The following is an 18,302-nucleotide window of genomic DNA, read 5'->3' on the forward strand; positions in this document are numbered from 1 at the left end:
CAGGCTCTTGCATCTGATGGATGAGTCATCTCACCATCCGTCTGAGTATGCTCGGCATGCCACCTCATCTTTCCAGCAGTCTGCTCCGATTGGTACAATCTTTTCAATCTATCTGTAATTGGTAGGTACCACATCCTTTGGTACGGTACCCTATTACGTCCCCTTCCTTGCGGCTTGAATCGTGGTTTCTTGCAGAATCGACATTCTTCCAACTTCTCATCATCTCCCCAGTAGATCATGCAGTTGTCGATGCAAACATCTATCATCTCCGAAGGCAACCCAAGACTATAAACCAGTTTCTGAATCTCATAATAAGAATCAGCAGACTCATTGTCTTCCGGCAAATACTCTTTAAATAAATCTGCCCATTCGTTCATGCAACTTTCAGGTAGATTGTGATCAGTTTTAATATTCATCATTCTAGCAGCCAATGACAATTTAGAGAGACCTTCTCTACAACCACTGTAAAGTGGTTGATTTGCCGCATCTAACATTTCATAAAACTTTTTTGAATCTATGTTAGGTTCTTCATCTTCATCATCATGAGCTACGAATGCATCAGTTACCATATCATGAACCCTATCATAATCTACCATCGGCTGATCCTCCTGATGGTAACTATGTGCATTATGCAATTGATGATCAACCGGTTCTTCTTGAAAGTTGCTATTACTACTACTAGCTTCATTCTGATCATAACTATAACCTTCTCCATGTTGAAACCAGATATAATAATTTGGCGTGAAACCTCTATTTACTAAATGCTTCCAAACATTTTCACGATTTGCCAACTTTGAATTGTTACATTTCCTACAAGGACAGAATATTTTACCGCTTTCTTGGGCGAGCGGTGTAGAATCTGCTTGATGCATAAAACGCTCCAACCCAGCAAGATATTCTTTCGTCACTCTCCCGTTAGCATCTCTATGCATATACATCCACCTCCGCAACTCGAAAATATTTCCCAAGCCCGACATTTTTTTCACGTTTTTTTTCTTGTTGGTGTGCTTAAAATTATGTTCAAACCTCCATATATATAGAAAATTTTCGAATCTGGTAGTTGAATTTTGCTAGGAATTTACGACGAAAAATTAGGTTGGTGGCAAAAAAAACGTGTTAAGTTGGTGGATTTCTCGTTCTTTCCTCGTAAGTTATTTCCTCGTAAAAATCATGCTAAAATTACGACGAATTTGCGATGAAACACATTTTTCTCGGAAAAACCACGTCAACTTACGACGATTCTACGAGGAAAAGCTTTACTCGGTATTTTACAAGGCCATTACGAGGAAACTTTATTTCCTCGCAATTTCATCGTTAAGTCATCGTAATTTCACGAGGAATAGTTTTCCTCGTTAAATTTCCTTGCTAAAACTGTGTTTTCTTGTAGTGTTTATGACGAAGCAACTGAATGATTTTGAGGGAGTCTCGGTGGATAGATTGAAAGAGCTATTGGGGTTCCAATGTAGCGAGGTTGATTGTAGGAAGCTTGAGAGAGAATGTTAAGCTAGACGGGCTTCCAGCCTAAAACCAATTGGTAATAAGTGGAGTGGTCCATCTATCTTATATATTACTTATGATCCCTTCCAACTATCGATGTGAGACACTTTGTGTCTAATACGCCCCCTCGAGATGATGACTCTTTGAGCGTCAATCTCGGAATGCTCGGGCAAAGATCGATAGGCCAACTTTGGGCCAGATCGATGGATCGGGTTGGACTTCGTGGATCGGGCTCTGATACCATGTTAAGCTAGACGGGCTTCCAACCTAAAACCAATTGGTAATAAGTGGAGTGGTCCATCTATCTTATATATTACTTAGGATCCCTTCCAACTATTGATGTGGGACACTTTGTGTCTAATAGAAGTCACCAGAGAAGAGATAAAGGATGTTATATTTCATATGCTGGGAAGTAAATCTCCAGGGCCAGATGGTTACACATCTGAATTCTTCAAGGAAACATGGGAAATAATTGGAGAAGATGTCATAGTGGCAATACAATCATTTTCGTGAAGGTTTTTTTGCCAAAGGGAGTGAACTCTACCATAAGGGCTCTTATACCAAAGAATGAGGAAGGTAAGATGATGAAAGACTATCGACCCATCTCCTGTTGCAACGTTCTCTATAAAGCTATATCTAAGATCATTGCAAACAGGCTAAAAGGTATTCTTTCTAAATTCATTACGTTGAATCAGTCTGCATTCATAAAGGAAAGTGTGCTTATGGAGAACGTTCTGCTGGCAACAAAAATAGTAAAGGATACATCTCTGCTCGATGTGTTATGCAAATAGACATTTCAAAGGCATTTGACTCATTCCATTGGTCTTTTCTTCTAAATACCTTAACCGCTATTGGTCTCCCCGAAAAGTTTATAAACTGGATATCTTTCTGCATTACTTCAGCTTCTTTCTCTGTGCAAGTTAATGGGGAGCTGGCGGGTTATTTTCAGAGTAAGAGGGTTAAGACAGGGCTGCTCTTTGTCTCCATACTTATTTCTCATTTGTATGAATGTGCTGTCAAAGATGATTGATGAAGCTGCTCATGGAGGTCGAATTGGATATCATCCGAAGTGCAAAAACATTGATCTTACACATCTTTGATTTGCTGATGATCTAATAGTGTCTGCAGATGGAACTCGGAAGTCCATTGAAGGGATTCTAAGAGTTTTTTATGATTTTGATAGAATGAGTGGGCTGAAGATAAGTATGAAAAAGTCTATTTTGTTTATGGCGGGTAATATGCAGAAGAGAGAGGAGATTCTTAGTGATTTTCAGTTCAGAACTGGGTCACTTCCAGTTCGTTACTTGGGACTCCTGTTGTTAACAAAGAGAATGACTGTGCTAGATTACCTTCCTCTGACAGAGAAGATCAGGAAAAGAGTGAGTTCATGGACAGGAAGGTTCCTTTCATATGCTGGAAGACTACAACTTATAAACTCAGTTATTATGAGTTTGACGAACTTCTGGATGGCTGCTTTTAGATTGCCTAGTGGCTGTATTAAAGAAATTGAGAGAATATGCTCAAGTTTTCTTTGGTCTGGTCCGGAGCTGAATGGGAGGAAAACTAAATTAAAACAAAGCAAGAAGGAGGGTTGGGTGTCAGACCTTTAAAGGAGGTAAACTTATTAAGCTGTCTTAAGTTGATTTGGAGGATTCTATCTACTCACTCTCTCTGGGTAAATTGGATAAAAACATATCTTATAAGGAAGGGTTCTATTTGGATGATAACGGAGAATACGCAGAGTCGTTCATGGATGTGGAAGAAGCTTCTGAAATGTCGTGAGATTGCAAAAAGTTTATATCAGGTGGAGGTGCGAAATGGGAAAAAAATTTCCTTTTGGTTTGAAGCTTGGTCTTCTTTGGATTGTTTACATGAGGTTCTGAGTGGCAGAGGGCACATTGATATGAGTATTCTTGCAAATGAAACTGTGGAAGCTTGTAGAAATCACAGGAAGAGGTATCATCGAGCTCATATTCTAAATACAGTGGAGTTGGAAATTGAGAAATTTAAGGAGAGTTGGGTAGATGAGAAAGATGTGTCTTTGTGGAGAAATGGGAAGGGTAAATACAAAAATGTATTTTCCACTTGTGAAACTTGGCATAATATTCGAGAGAAGCACCAACTTTGCTCATGGCATCATGCTGTGTGGTTTAAGCATGCAACTCCCAAATATGCTTTTGTTACTTGGATGGTGATTCAAGGGAGACTATCAACAAGAGATCGTATGATAGCTTGGAATGTCAATGCTGATGGTTCATGTGTTCTATGTAGAAACCCATTAGAGACTGCAATGCACCTTTTCTGCCAATGTCCTTACTCTATGCAAATATGGGAAGCTCTAATGAAAGGAGTCTTGCGAGATCAATTCACAGTGGATTGGGAGAGCCTAGTTCGACTTACAACTATCAATCAAAGCTGGAGCAAAGTTAAGCTTTTTGTTATTCGCTATATGATGCAATCTGCTGTGCATACCATTTGGATGGAAAGGAATCGAAGGAGACATAATGAGAGTCCTTCCCCAAGTGAAGTGTTGGTCAAAAGGTTGGATAAGAATATGAGGAAATTGTTTCACCATTCCACAGAGGAGAGGGAATAAGGACTTGGGAGGAGGAATGTCTTTTTGGTTTAACTCAAGATAGAAGTGTTTTTAAATTTGTTTTGCAAGTTTATTGATAGGAGAAGATAGAGATTTACAATTTAAGCATATGACACATTTGATGTAACAAGGTATTTTTTCTTTGAATTAAATTTAACATTCAATTAAAAAAAAACACTTCGGTTTTCCATAACAATTTGGCCGCAAGAAGAAAGATCTCTATTTTTTTCCTTACTGACAAGATTAAGCTTAAAGCGGTGAGCTGGTCAACGACGTTCCTCTCTACAGCTGGCAAACTGACCATGCTCAAGACTGTTTTATCAGCTTATCCTTCCTTCGCAATGATTTGCTTCCATTACCAGTGGGGCTTTCTAAAAGAATCCAGTTATCTCTGATATGCTTTTGTTGGGATAGAAATACAGCAAAAAAATGTTTTGGTTATCGTGGGAAAGACTTACAAAACTAAAGGAATGGGAGGCCTTGGCTTCAAAGATATCAAGACTTTCAACAACGCCTTACTTGGAAAAATTCAATCTCTAAACTGATGATCTTCTACGGAGTTTTATCGATTATCGAATATCGAATATCTATCATCTATCTTTGATTTCTATCTTTTTTTCATTCCTAGAAGAGTGGGCTTGCAGACAATTTAGCTAAAACATGTCTTCACAATGTTGTAACAACTTGGGCATGAACCCTTTTTCTTTCTTATAATGCATGTTTGTTGCTAAAAAACCAGAGCGATTTGCAAACAAAATATACAAAGATTCAGAAATTTGCAGGGATTGAAAAAACAATGGCCCAAACGTGAGGCTCAACTGCAGAAGATGAGAAATAACTGTTATGACCCTATTCCTTCTCTAGTTTAATGGTGTGATGGCGTGACGATGTGACGGTGCATCTATTCTCTCTAGAAATCACACGGGTTTACATGCATATACTCTCTCTCTCTCTCTCTCTCTATATATATATATATATATATATATATTCTTTATCTCTCTAACACTCGTTTCCTCCTTCAAACCACAAACACATCTTTTCCACACAGATAAATTGCCAAACACTAAATCATCGTTTTTTAGATCGGGATCCTTTCTATTAAGAAATTTTATCATCCTTAGATTCATTGCCACAAATTCACACACTCAGTTTCAAATCTCTCTCACTCAAACCATCAAGTTTTGGATGTGGTTACACGACGGCGCGTAAACAAGCTCGAAACCACGAGCCTTGTTTAAGAAATAGCTCATTCACTCTTCACGCTTCAACAAATGCTCTTTATGACCATCATCATCCACTGCCGCCTTTTCCGCATTACCGTCGTCAAGTACCATCTCGGGCGGATCAGCTCAGAAGACGAGAGTCTATTAAGGGTGAAGTACCGACTATTAGTTGTTACCATGGTTCTTGGAAATATCTTTCACTTTTCTTCACCATTTATTAATTATCTAGATATCATTATTTGTAGTTAGTATTTTTAATAAATGGTCGGTTAACACTACAGTTATCTGATTAGACATGTTTTCTCGATTATAATTATCCGGGTAATAAATATATGTTTTTGTATTCATCTTCCTTGATTCTATTTTTGGGTAATGGTAGCTTAACTCATATAAATAGAGCTTATATAATTGATATGTAAGTTAGCATGGTTATATTATAAATTTTCAGATCTTCCATAAATAACATGGTTATATTTAGAATTATACGGATACTTTACATGTTAGCTGATATTTAGAATTAAAATTACCGGCTATTGGATCAAATGATGGTTATGTCTATTGTTAGTTAGTTTGGAACAATTCATAACCTAACGGATTCATCATCAACATAAAAAAAACGAGGGGGTAACTTGATGGAATCCATTGATACACTACCTATGTGTTATGCCGAGTTGATGTCCAGAATCAAGCAGACTCATGTTGAGACTCACCAACTATGAGCCTATGGCGGTTGAGAATCATGCAACTAGTAATCCATGATGTCATCAGTAAACAGACGGACCACTCTTCCGTCATCTTCTACTTCCAGACTCCGTCGTCTCCTCCGGGAGTCTATGTTTTTCTCTTCATCCTCTCTCATTTTTTTATTCCTTCTCTCTCCTTTTGTTTTTCTTCCTCCTCTATAGCATCATGGATCTTCCTCTTCTCCATTGACTGAAATGAAGGCGAATTGTAGCAAATGTGAAGTGGCGGCGAGCTGTAGCAAACGTGAGGTGACGACATGACGGTGAGCTTGAGCATAGGTGAGGTCACTGTGTAATGGTGAGATGGCGATAGCAAATAAGAGAAGGTGATAAATCTGAAGAGAAGAAGATCAGAGATATCAAGAGACATAAAAGAGTTAAAAAAAAACTCTGAAGAAAGAGATAAAATAAGAGAGGTGAGATCTCTCGACATAGTAGAAAGATTTAAGAGAGGAAAGAAGAGAGATGGGATAGAAAGGAGTTACGATTTAGGTTGTATTATAAGAAGAAAAGGGGTAGAAGAATCATTAAAAAGGCACATCAGCGTGAAAAGTAAACTTCTAACCGTGCAAATTATTGTACAAGGAGTGCAATTTCTAAAAAAAAAACCTAGTCCATAGAACTTTCTTTCGGCTCATGGTATAATAATGTAAACCTGATAGTTATTTATACCAACATGCTTTTGTCTCTAAGAATTTACAGTAGAATTAAAACTCAAACTATAAACTATTAATAATTTAAATATTCCTAGCTCAATTAAAAACATCAAAATAAAATCTAAAAATCACAAATTCTTATTTTTAATCACAAATTCAAGTAATACTTGAAACTGATTTATATATATCATGCTCTAGTTTTATTATATGATTACCTTTTGTCAACTTATTATTACTATTATTATTATTATAATAGATTTAAGAAATGCACAGATTTAGATTTATAATTTAATCATGACGAAACAAAAGAAATTTTTTTTATCACACAATCCTCTAGTCCTCTAAAATGTTAAGACATTTTTTTTTACATTTTTAAAATCGAGAAAAGAAAGAAACATAAAAGCTTAGCATCATTATAAAACTAAACTAAACTCAATCGTGGATTGTATTGCTGACTATCTACTGATTTATGTTAGCACTTTCGAAGTTAACCATTCGAGATTTGTTACAGTTGTTTTTAACCGATAGTATCTCGATCTCCTTGAGATATTTGCTAAATCAAAACAATGTAGTCCTCGACTAGGTGAAATTGAGTCTTCTCAAAAAAAAAGAACACGACATTGATTATGTTTGACTAAGATTCCTCTAATAAAGTCGTCTAAAGTACCCGATATTAATTTAGTTTGACTTATAATCAAGACGTCTAAAAACACCTGACATTACTTAAGTTTGACTAAGTAATTAAGTCCACTAACAATGAAACAAAAATACACTAATGCGTGCACTAATATAATAGAGGTTACCTTTATAATCATCATTTATTAACAAAATTAAGCATAGAGTTTGGGCCTTTGAGAATATGTAGGCCTCTCCCATCTCTCTCTCTCTCTCACACACACACACACACACACACACTCTGTCACTCTTTTGCTCTCGCAGATCACACAAATCTCCTCTGAGATCTAAAACCTCTAAGTAAATTCCATTTCTTGATTCACAGGTTTCTTCTCCACTAAAAACTATTATTTTCTTGGGTTTTATTGCTTAAAGACGAAGCCTTGCCTCAAGATTTCAAGATTTGATTTTGAAGATAAATTGCAAAACCCAGATGGGAACAATGCACAGAAGGTATGTATGTTTCTTTCTAAGCTTGCTTCTCTGATTGTAAAACACAAAGGAGTCAGTTTGAAAGATTTACTCAAGTGGTTGGAGCTCTTTGCAGTGGTTTAGCTCCTCGAAGAACAAATGAAAACGCAAAAGTTGTCATCACGACAATTCTAGGAATCGTGGTTGGGACTTTTATTGGCATTACATTACCCTCACTTTCTTTAAAGGTAACATCTTTGTGCTTCTTCTTCTTTTCATTTTGTCATGTTTTTTATTTTAGTTTCGTGTATTCTTGCAGATTAACTTTCCCTCGGCACTTATATCATCCCTTGATGTAGCCTTATCAGATGGGCATTTGTTATCTACTCACAAATCCCCTGAAGATTTCGGTTCAAGAAAATTTCCTGAGGTATGAATGACGTCATGGCTTGTAGTTTTAAGACCATTTCAACATGTAATGTATCAAATTTATTTGCTCTATGGATATGATTGATTCATTGATAGAATTGTGACACATATATATGTACAAGGAGTAGTTTATATATATGAGAGATCAGCAATATATTGAGGATTGTTAATTCTCGAAGTGTCTGAAATCTCTGTGTATCCATGAAAATGTTAGCATTCGCTTTAGGCAGGTAGATAATGTATGCATCCGCAGACAAGGATGTTTAGAAAATCAGGTTTTGAGGCTACTATAAATACGGATTTAAAAGATTGTAATGTATTCATTCCATAATCAATATACAAATTCTAAACGAGTATTTGCCTCAATTCGTTTTTGCTTTTAAGTTTCTTTGCTTTCTTCAAGTTAGTTCGGGTTTGTTCATAACAAGGATGAAGTGTCTTAGACTCTAGCCTGTCATTGAGCATAAAGTGTTATCTTTTGTGTGTGTGTGTGTGATTGCAGATATATGTTCCAACCAACCCGCACGGTGCAGAACTGCTACCTCCAGGGATTGTTGTGGCAAAAACCGATCTTTACTTGCGCAGATTATGGGGAGAACCTAATGAAGTATGTGCACTTTCTAACATTTATTTTCTAAACATTATATACATGAGTTTTAAAATAGTGAAACAACAACTTTTGGCAGGATTTGAAGAAGAAGCCAAAGTATCTTGTGACATTTACAGTTGGGTTTGAGCAGAGGAACCATATTAATACAGTTGTTAAGAAGGTTACTGCAATCTCCGCATGTTTTCAGTTAGTATGATGCTCTCTTTGGTAGATACACTGAAGATTTCTCGTCATTTTCTTGTCAGTTTTCTGAAGATTTTCAGATTTTGCTTTTCCATTATGATGGCCGGACAACCGAGTGGGACCAGTTTGAGTGGTCCAAGACCGCTATTCATATCAGTACAAGAAAGCAAACAAAATGGTGAGTCATCTAGTAGTTGAAAGATGAGTGTTCATCTAATAGAGTGTGTGTTTTATTCAGGTGGTACGCAAAGAGATTTTTGCATCCTGATGTTGTTTCTGCTTACGAGTACATATTCATATGGGATGAAGACCTTGGTGTGGAGCACTTCAATGCAGATAAGTACATTGAGTTAGTGAAGAAGAATGGTTTGGAGATTTCTCAACCAGGACTAGAGGCCAACAATGGACTTACATGGGAAATGACAAAGAGGAGAGGTGACAGAGAGGTCCACAAGTAAGAAGATCCTAAACGATTCTTCTTTTGCCTTTTTTTTGTTCTTTTGGTTCTTGAGTCAAGAATGTGTTTGTTTATTAACAGAAATACTAAAGAAAAATCAGGATGGTGTAGTGACCCACATTTACCTCCTTGTGCTGCGTAAATAAATCTCTTTCCTCTTCTCTCACCATCTTTGTGTGCTTATTTGTTGTCAGTACTCAGCTTTGTTCTTCCTTCCCACAGGTTTGTAGAAATAATGGCGCCTGTATTTTCCAGAGAAGCTTGGCGATGTGTGTGGCATATGATTCAGGTTTGTGTTTAGCTCAGATCTTTTGTCAGAGTATCTGTGATCTATACATCATTGTTCAAACTGTTGCAGAACGATCTGGTTCATGGATGGGGTCTGGACTTTGCTCTCAGAAGATGCGTTGAAGTAAGTAGTTTGTGTCTCTATGTTTTCACTACAGCTAAGGTTATTGGTATTATTGATGATGAAAATCACTTGCTGCAGCCTGCTCATGAGAAGATTGGAGTTGTGGATTCGCAGTGGATCATTCATAAAGTGATACCTTCGCTTGGGAGTCAAGGTAAGTCAGAGAATGGGAAAGCTCCTTGGCAAGGAGTGAGGGAGAGATGCAAAAAGGAGTGGACTATGTTTCAGAACCGATTAGCAGATGCTGATAAGGAGTATCTTGGGAGGATGGTGGTGAAAGAATAAGAAAATACATTTGTTTTCTTGTTTATCAATTAAAAAAAAAAACTCTTTTTGTATATCAAACATTATACCTTATACTATAGGTTATGATGTTAGGGCGTGTGAAACCCTTTTTATTTGTACTGTATGAGAGTTATAGTTTTGATATAGCTTTAATATTATGTTCTATTTATTTTCTTGATTTTTGCATGTCTACGGCTATGAAGTTAAGTGTTTTAGTACAATGATCTCTTGAGAAAGTAAGAAAATGGTTGAACCGAAGGTTGAAGAGCAAACAAAGTATTTAGTCAGAATCTGCCTAAAATCCTAAGCATATATCTCCTTTTATAATAACCTCATCCAAGCGCAACCACCATGTATATCCTAAGAGTAGAACTTTAGTAAAAATTGAACCAAAATTAGATTTTATTGATAATCAAAGTGATGATCTCTTGAAAAAGTAAGAAAGTCGTTGAGATGTTCAGCTCGCTGCCTCGACGCTTTGACTGCCAAGATGGCACTGAAGTAGAAGATGTTGATTGTACGTTGGGACTAGGCTTGGGCATATTATCCGAAACCCAAAAAATAATATCGAAACCAGATCAAAACTTACCAAATCATGAATGGTTCCTATTTCTCTCTACCCAAAAAATTGAAATCGAACCGGAACAGAACAGACAGATACCCAAATATTTGAAATATAATAAAATATTAATTAATTTTAATATATATATATATATATATATATTAATTTATAAATAAATATATATATATATCTCCGAATTACCCGAATATATTTTGGGTGTTTTCAGATTTAACTCAGATATTCAGGGGTTTTCAATTTTTTGGCTTTAAACTCGAACCAAACCTGAACTGTTTCTAATTCAGTTCGACTTTGGATTTTATAGAAAAATAGAAACAAACCAAAATCTGACACTACCCAAATCGATCAGACCTGAAACATGTCCGGTTCCTAAACAGCTCATAAATATCCCAACCTGAATAATTCGAACCGATCCAAATCGAAAACCCAAATGCCGGCACTAGTTGGGACGTTACAGTCTCAGACCCGCTTCGTGGAGCATAGTTGATGAGTTTTCCGGTCCGTGTTTCATATGTGAAATCTATTTCCTACACTGTCCATTCATCAGCCTATAAAATCTGGTTTAAAGTAATTTGTCTGTTTCCAAAAGCAAAATTTAAACCTGAACGCAAAAGATTGAATTTAAATCATAAGTTTCTTCATTTATAAAAGGATTTGGAAAATCTCCAAAGTAAAATTAAAACCAAAGTAAAATCATGGTTAAACATCTCAATGATATTTGATTTAACAGTACTTTTGTTTCGCAATCTTGCGTCACAATTAATTTTATTATATTTTGAAAGGTTAATAGTAATACCAGTCTTATTACCAGTCTCTCGATCAATTTTATATATTGCTCTTAATAGATAACGTAATTGGTGGGGAAATTAAGGAGAGGAGAAGGGTATATATCATTGGTTTGGAGTGAGTGTGAAGCTTCACACCAAATCCAATTTATTTATATTTTCTGATGTGTTATAATATTCTCTCCAGAAGAAAAGTCTGAACATTTCAGTTTCACCTTCCTTTTTGCTTTTGATTTAAGTCAATTATTATTTGTCCATAGAATTCCGTAATGTCTCCCTTTACTTTATTATTTTCTGTGTTGGCTGTTTAACTTTCATTGTTTTTTATGGTTTAAAGTTTGCTTTCATATCATTATTAGTAGCCTCGTATGAGGAAACCCATATATTAAGCTACATCATAAGAGTATTTTCTCATGTATCTTGTGTTTAAATATATAAATAATGATATAATTAAGAACATATGGAATTAGGAAGAACAGAACAGAAGACACTGACCAACTAGAAGTTTGGTGTCAGGCACCAACCATTTTTGGACTAACAAAGAATAAAAACCTCATATCTCTCTTTTGCTTATCCATTCCTCATCACATTCACAAAGCTTCTCTTTCTCCCATCAGAATATAATTTTCTCTTTCTCTCTTCTCGTCTGATAGATTTGAAGGATAGCAAGGAGAAATAGAGAGGAAAATGGGAGAGATGAAGAGTATGCAAATGGGTGTGATTGGAGCCTTGTTTCTGTCTGTAGCATCTTCTGTCTCCATTGTAATTTGCAACAAAGCTTTGATGACCAATCTTGGCTTCCCTTTTGGTATTTTACCTTTTATAAATATGGATCAATTGAATCATTCAATTAACGTGACAACATATGTTGTAAATATTATCTTTATCTTGATCTGTTTTTGTAATATGGTTTTCTTTCAGCAACGACACTAACAAGTTGGCATTTGATGGTAACATATTGCACACTTCATGTGGCATATAAACTAAATTTCTTTGAAAATAAACCAATAGACACAAAGACTGTTGTTCTCTTTGGCCTCCTCAATGGCATCTCCATTGGTCTTCTGAATCTCAGCCTCGGCTTCAATTCCATCGGCTTCTATCAAGTATATTTATTCCAATAAATTGTATAATCATCATCATGTGACATTTATACGATTGACCAGCTTTTATTTTTTTGTCCTTGAATTACGGCAGATGACCAAACTTGCTATCATTCCATTCACTGTACTATTGGAAACTCTCTTCCTCAACAAGAAGTTCAGGTGAACCTTTGCTTATTTATTTTTAGTTATTCATGATTATTAAATAACACATATATAGCATCCCTCACATGTTGGCATATTTGATTTTGCAGTCGAAAGATAAAATTCTCATTGTTTTTGCTATTGGTTGGGGTTGGAATAGCATCAATCACAGATCTTCAGCTCAATTTTGTTGGTTCTGTTCTCTCTCTCCTTGCCATCGCAACAACTTGCGTCGGCCAAATTGTATGTTTTAATTCAGTTTTTATTAAAAAATCAATATATAATGATTTAATCCGTAATGTTAATGTATATTTTGTATGTTTGGCGAAGCTAACAAACACTATCCAAAAGAGACTGAACGTGACATCAACACAACTCCTTTACCAATCGGCCCCGTTTCAAGCCGCTATACTATTTGTTTCGGGTCCCTTTGTCGACAAATACCTCACTCGCCTCAACGTCTTCTCCTTCCATTACTCTCCTATCGTTGTGGTAATCTTACATCATTATATTCATTTCCTTCATTTTCAGTTGGCATTATAAATAAAATTAATATGGTTGTTTGTGGTTGATTGGTTCGCCCTAGATATAATAAGTTTGTGAAACTTGACAATGGTCAATCTTGTTTGTATCCATGCAGGGGTTCATAACGCTGTCGTGTTTAATAGCGGTTTCCGTTAACTTCAGCACGTTTTTAGTGATCGGAAAGACATCTCCGGTGACGTACCAAGTCTTGGGGCATCTCAAAACGTGTTTGGTGCTTGCTTTTGGTTACACTCTCCTCCACGATCCATTCACTCCTCGTAACATCGCAGGAATCCTAATCGCGGTCCTTGGCATGCTTCTCTACTCCTACTTCTGCTCCGTTGCTTCTAAATCAAAACAAGGCTCCTCCGAGTCCTCTTTTATTGTACGTCATCACAGTATCACACCAACAAAGTAAAAAAGAAAAATGAAGAGTGTTGGTTTTGTTAATTAATTTTTTTGGTTTTGTTACCTTTTTAACAGGGGAAAGACAGGGATACAACGCCGCTTTTGAGCCAAGAAAAAGAGAACCATGAAGCCAAGAAATTAGACAAGCATTCTCCAGTATAATTGATTACACCATAAAATAAAAAGTACAAGTTCTCTTTCTTTCTTTATGGTCTCCTTCTATAATTCTGCTTTTTATATTCATTGATAAAGGTTTTGTAATTGAGAAAAAACTGAAACAAGTTTCTTTTTCTTTCTTTAACAAAAACGAAAAAACTGAAACAACCAATGGTCCTTTTTCTCGTACTTTTTGGGTTTTGTTAAACATTTACAGCTATTATCTCTATCTTTTGAATATAATACAAAGATATATATACACTTATGGTTATTCTCCACTAAACCCCTAATTTTCATGTTCAGATTTAATGTTTTTGGGTACTGAATAGTATTATGAAAATGTACCTGATGTACTAATAGTAAAAGAATCTTTTAAAACAACCTTTTATTCCCATGAATTACAAAATCAATTTGATTTTAAAATTAAACTTTTTATTTTTTTGATATGAAAAGATATATATTCTATATTTGAAGTCATCAATATGAAAATATACTCTTTATTTGAAGTAATGGATATGTAACATCACAAAAGTTGGAAATTAATGAAATATTTTTAAATAAAAGAGATAAATTAATTTTTGTTATTTTAATTTTAAACTGAATCAAAATACATATGCGTATTTTTATAACAAACAATATATATTTTGTAGTAGCTCAAATCTCAAAATCACGAATGCAGTGAAGTTGATGTGAGGGATTGACTCTATGCCCAATAAATAAAACTGAGAATATATACTGCACCAACACGGCTGATTCCACAGCAAGCAATGATCATGTACTCTACTGAATTTATAATGATTTATCTAGCCTTTCATTTGACCATAATAGCCCAAAACTTCTTGCTGGAAAAATTAAAAAAAAAAAGAAAACTTGTTATTCCAGTGTTAACTTTTTTTGTCAGCTTTCCATGTTAACTGAAAGAAAAAAAAAACATTGAAAATTTCTTAACTGAAAGAAAAGTGTAAAAAATACTCACGTTCATATTTCAAATCGAGACCTTGTGCTTTAAATCTATATTAGCGATTAATCTGCACGCTCGTGCGGATGTTAATTTTTTTATTTTATAAATTGATATTTTATTTTTCATGATTAATATTATATATTTTATATGTTTCAAAATACAATTAATTGTATATGTATTTGAATATTTTAGGTGTCTATACATAATTATCGAATCCGAATTAAATAGAGTAATGCGATTACTTTGGTTATTCGTAGATTAAATTTAGTTTAAATTCCAAATACCCAAACTGAATCAGTTAATATTGTTACTTTTGTTACAAATATCTGAACTGGCATCAGATACATTAGTTTTTGGATATTTGTAGGTTTTTATATATCAAAACTGAATTCATCTGGACTTGAAAGACTCGGTTCGAAACCCACATGAATTTTATAATACCCGAATGAAACCTAGTTTTAAAACTCAAAAAACCTGATACCCAAAAGAAATAACTCGTACCTGAATAAGTACCCGAATGTCTATATCCAACTGATTATATAAACACATAAAAAAATATTAATGATTTTGAATTCTCGTCACAAATAGAGTAATTTCATTCAAATATATTGAATTATTATAATTAATATGTAAAATAAATGCTATCAAAATATTATGGTAAATATAAATAATGAAGTAGTTAGAAAAGCGAGAAAACGAATGTAAAAGATAAAATAAAAAAAACTGAAAACAAATAAGTTTGTTTTTCATGTCACTATTATATATCATATATGTATCATCATATAATTAATCATATTTTATATATATCATCATATAAGGGGCTAATTGTAATTTTGATAGCATTTTGGGTTACTTTTGCATTTGATTCAAGTTTGGGCATATTTTTGAGGTTAAAATCAAGTTTTGAGTCATATTGGCAAATTTTCCTATGATTTGTTGCTAAATGTGATATGAAAATTAATTGTATGTTTAATTAAATCATAATTTAAATTAAAATATTGGTAAAATAATAAAATATAAAATAATAAAATATAAAATAATAAAAAAATTATTTTTAAATATAATTTAAAATTTTTATTACTGCACATGGTGGTGCAGTAAAATACCTAGTAAATATAGAGAAAAAATGTTTTAAGTTTTAACCATAAACTAGAGTTTGACCCGCACGTCCGTGCTTATATTCATTTTTACGTTTTTATAAATTGATATTCGTTTTTCATGATTAGTGTTTTATATTTTAGATGAGTCTTCGTATAACTAATCATATTCAAAAGATCCAGACTGAATCATGTAATAAGATTATTTTTGGTACAAATATCCAAATACGTTTCAGATACATTGGTTATTTAGATATTTTTATGTTTCTCCACATCAGAATCAAAATTATCCAGACCCGGGAGGACTCAACTCGAATCGCACATATAAATTTATAATATCCAGGCAGAACTTAATTTCAAAACCCAAAAAAATTGATTCCGAAAGAAATAACTTGTACCTGAATGAATACCCAAATGTATATACCTAACTGTAAATAAATTTTTTAAAAAACTCTTTCTATATGTTTGGCTAAAATAAGGGAAATAAAAAGACTTTTTATTTAATAAAATAGTTATATGAAGTGAAACATTAACTGACAACAAGTGTAATACGTTTTAATTATTTTGTTCACATAAACTATGCCTTTGAATTATGTGTTTGACTACATAATTTTTCACATATTGGAACTAAGATAAAAGAAAGTTTTAGTAAAATAGATTAACCCGGACTATTAATCATATGCAAAACCCGGTTATTTTACATTTTTGATTTTTATAATTTTCAACAAGTTATTATTGATTAATTAATAAATAAAATTGAGCATTATTACTTTTATGATAATATAATTAATGATTGAGAAATGGCATTGGATAGCCCTAATCCAACTTTATCTTCCCAATCTAGATTTCAGGCCCAAATATCACAAAAATGTTCCATTTAAGATTGGCATTTGCCTGTATTACCCTCAATATTATATGACCTAAATTTTATATTAATAAAAGTTAATAACATTTCAAAATTTTCGCCGAGCCATCGTTGTCTCCGCCATTGTCGTCGTCGTCACCATTCTCCACCATCGTCGTCGTCGCCGCTGTCATCGTCGTCGTCTCCGCTTTGTCACAGCATCTCGTCGTCCTTCAGTTTCGTTTCTCAGCATCTCTGCATCTTCAAGGTATCATCATTTCTTATCGATGATTAGTTAGTTCCGATTCAGTGTATAATTCAATGATATATCTGATCTTGGTGATTTGTGGATCAGTTTGATCTGATATGTTGTTGTGATTGAATTTTTCTATTTTGTTCTGTGATTTTGTGGAACATTGATATGTTGTTGTTATTGTATTTTCGAGTTGTTCTCTGATTTTGTGGATCATTGATATGCTGTTGTTATTGCATTTTCGAGTTGTTTTGAAGGTTAAGTTAACAAATTGATTCGTATTGTCGTCATCTTCACTTTCTAGGCTCACAATTTTTATGAGTTTTTTGAAATTTTTAGTTCAAACGTCTCTGATACACAGTTGGTTGATCTTTTTAACAGGTTTTCGAAATATGGTTGAAGTGCTTTGTGTTTGTGGAGAATGGAGTTCAAAAGAAACTTTCAAGTGGGAGTTTGTTGTGGATAAGAACATAACTTCATCGTTTATTAACTTCGAAGAAGATCTTCAATATGAAGATTTGCTGAAGATTGTTTCTGAAGATTTCCTTATTCAAGCGGAAGACATAACCTTGAGTTATGAGATTTCTTTGGAGTTTAAAAGCACAGTTGAAGATGTTCCTCCAATCTCCATTGGAAACACTCGCCAACTAAGAAGTTTCATCGGCAAGATTAGAGTATTTGAAGGAATGTGTCGGTTGTGTATCAAGGTTTGTTTCTTTATATCAACAAATATCAACAAAGCTTTCCTAAGTCCTACCTATGTACTAAACCTTCCAAAAACTTTGAATCCTGCAGGTTCTTCCTGATTTAGCTAGCTCTAACAAGCAAATTATAGATACATGTGCTTCTCCAGTTCCTTTGAATTATATTCCAAATTTTTGTTCTAATGTGCAGAGAGAACAACATGTACATTGTTTCAAATCTCTTTCGGTGTTTGTATGATTTTCTTATTTCTTATCCTGTTCATGATAGTCTTCTTAATCATGTACTAATCCTTCCTAAACAACTTGAAATTTGCAGACTCTTCATGATTCATCTAGCTCTAACAAGCAAACTAGAGACACACGTGCTTCTCCAGTTCTTTTGAATTCTATTCCAAATTTTGGTTCTACTCTACAGAGAGAACAACATGTACTTTGTTTTCAAATATCTTTTTGTGTTTGTATGGTTTTCTTCTTTCTTATACTGTTCAGGATAGCCTTCCTAATCATGTACTAATCCTTCCTAAACAACTTGAATTTTGCAGACTCTTCCTTGTCAAGGTGTATC

At 34.3% G+C, this 18,302-nt stretch overlaps 2 protein-coding genes across 5 annotated transcripts; both read left to right on the plus strand.

The window, feature by feature from the left end:
- Positions 1–7,587: 7,587 nt before the first annotated feature.
- On the plus strand, positions 7,588–10,350 carry BNAC04G39640D. Its single transcript, XM_013864620.3, has 11 exons — positions 7,588–7,843; positions 7,938–8,049; positions 8,121–8,231; positions 8,733–8,837; positions 8,917–9,000; positions 9,086–9,201; positions 9,262–9,477; positions 9,562–9,618; positions 9,703–9,769; positions 9,839–9,892; positions 9,971–10,350. Exons 1-11 carry the CDS (start codon positions 7,824–7,826, stop codon positions 10,175–10,177), a joined length of 1,149 nt encoding a protein of 382 aa, XP_013720074.1. The 5' UTR covers positions 7,588–7,823; the 3' UTR covers positions 10,178–10,350.
- Positions 10,351–12,016: 1,666 nt separating this feature from the next.
- LOC106450015 (UDP-xylose transporter 1) lies at positions 12,017–18,280 on the plus strand. 4 transcript variants are annotated; one of them, XR_007322179.1, is made up of 11 exons: positions 12,017–12,350; positions 12,464–12,648; positions 12,740–12,807; positions 12,900–13,032; positions 13,120–13,281; positions 13,430–13,699; positions 13,798–13,907; positions 14,529–17,048; positions 17,415–17,740; positions 17,829–17,939; positions 18,054–18,280. XR_007322179.1 is itself a non-coding variant. In XM_013891667.3 (7 exons), the coding sequence occupies exons 1-7, from the start codon at positions 12,230–12,232 to the stop codon at positions 13,882–13,884; spliced, it is 1,026 nt and encodes a 341-aa protein (XP_013747121.2). In that variant the 5' UTR covers positions 12,017–12,229; the 3' UTR covers positions 13,885–14,050. The 4 variants fall into 4 exon arrangements, 1 of the variants encoding a protein (XP_013747121.2); XR_007322177.1 differs by having other exon boundaries at positions 17,829–18,280; XR_007322178.1 differs by having other exon boundaries at positions 14,558–17,048; positions 17,829–18,056.
- The last annotated feature ends 22 nt before the right edge of the window (positions 18,281–18,302 follow it).

Source organism: Brassica napus, chromosome C4, assembly GCF_020379485.1.
Source record: "Brassica napus cultivar Da-Ae chromosome C4, Da-Ae, whole genome shotgun sequence".
Lineage (NCBI taxonomy): Eukaryota > Viridiplantae > Streptophyta > Magnoliopsida > Brassicales > Brassicaceae > Brassica > Brassica napus.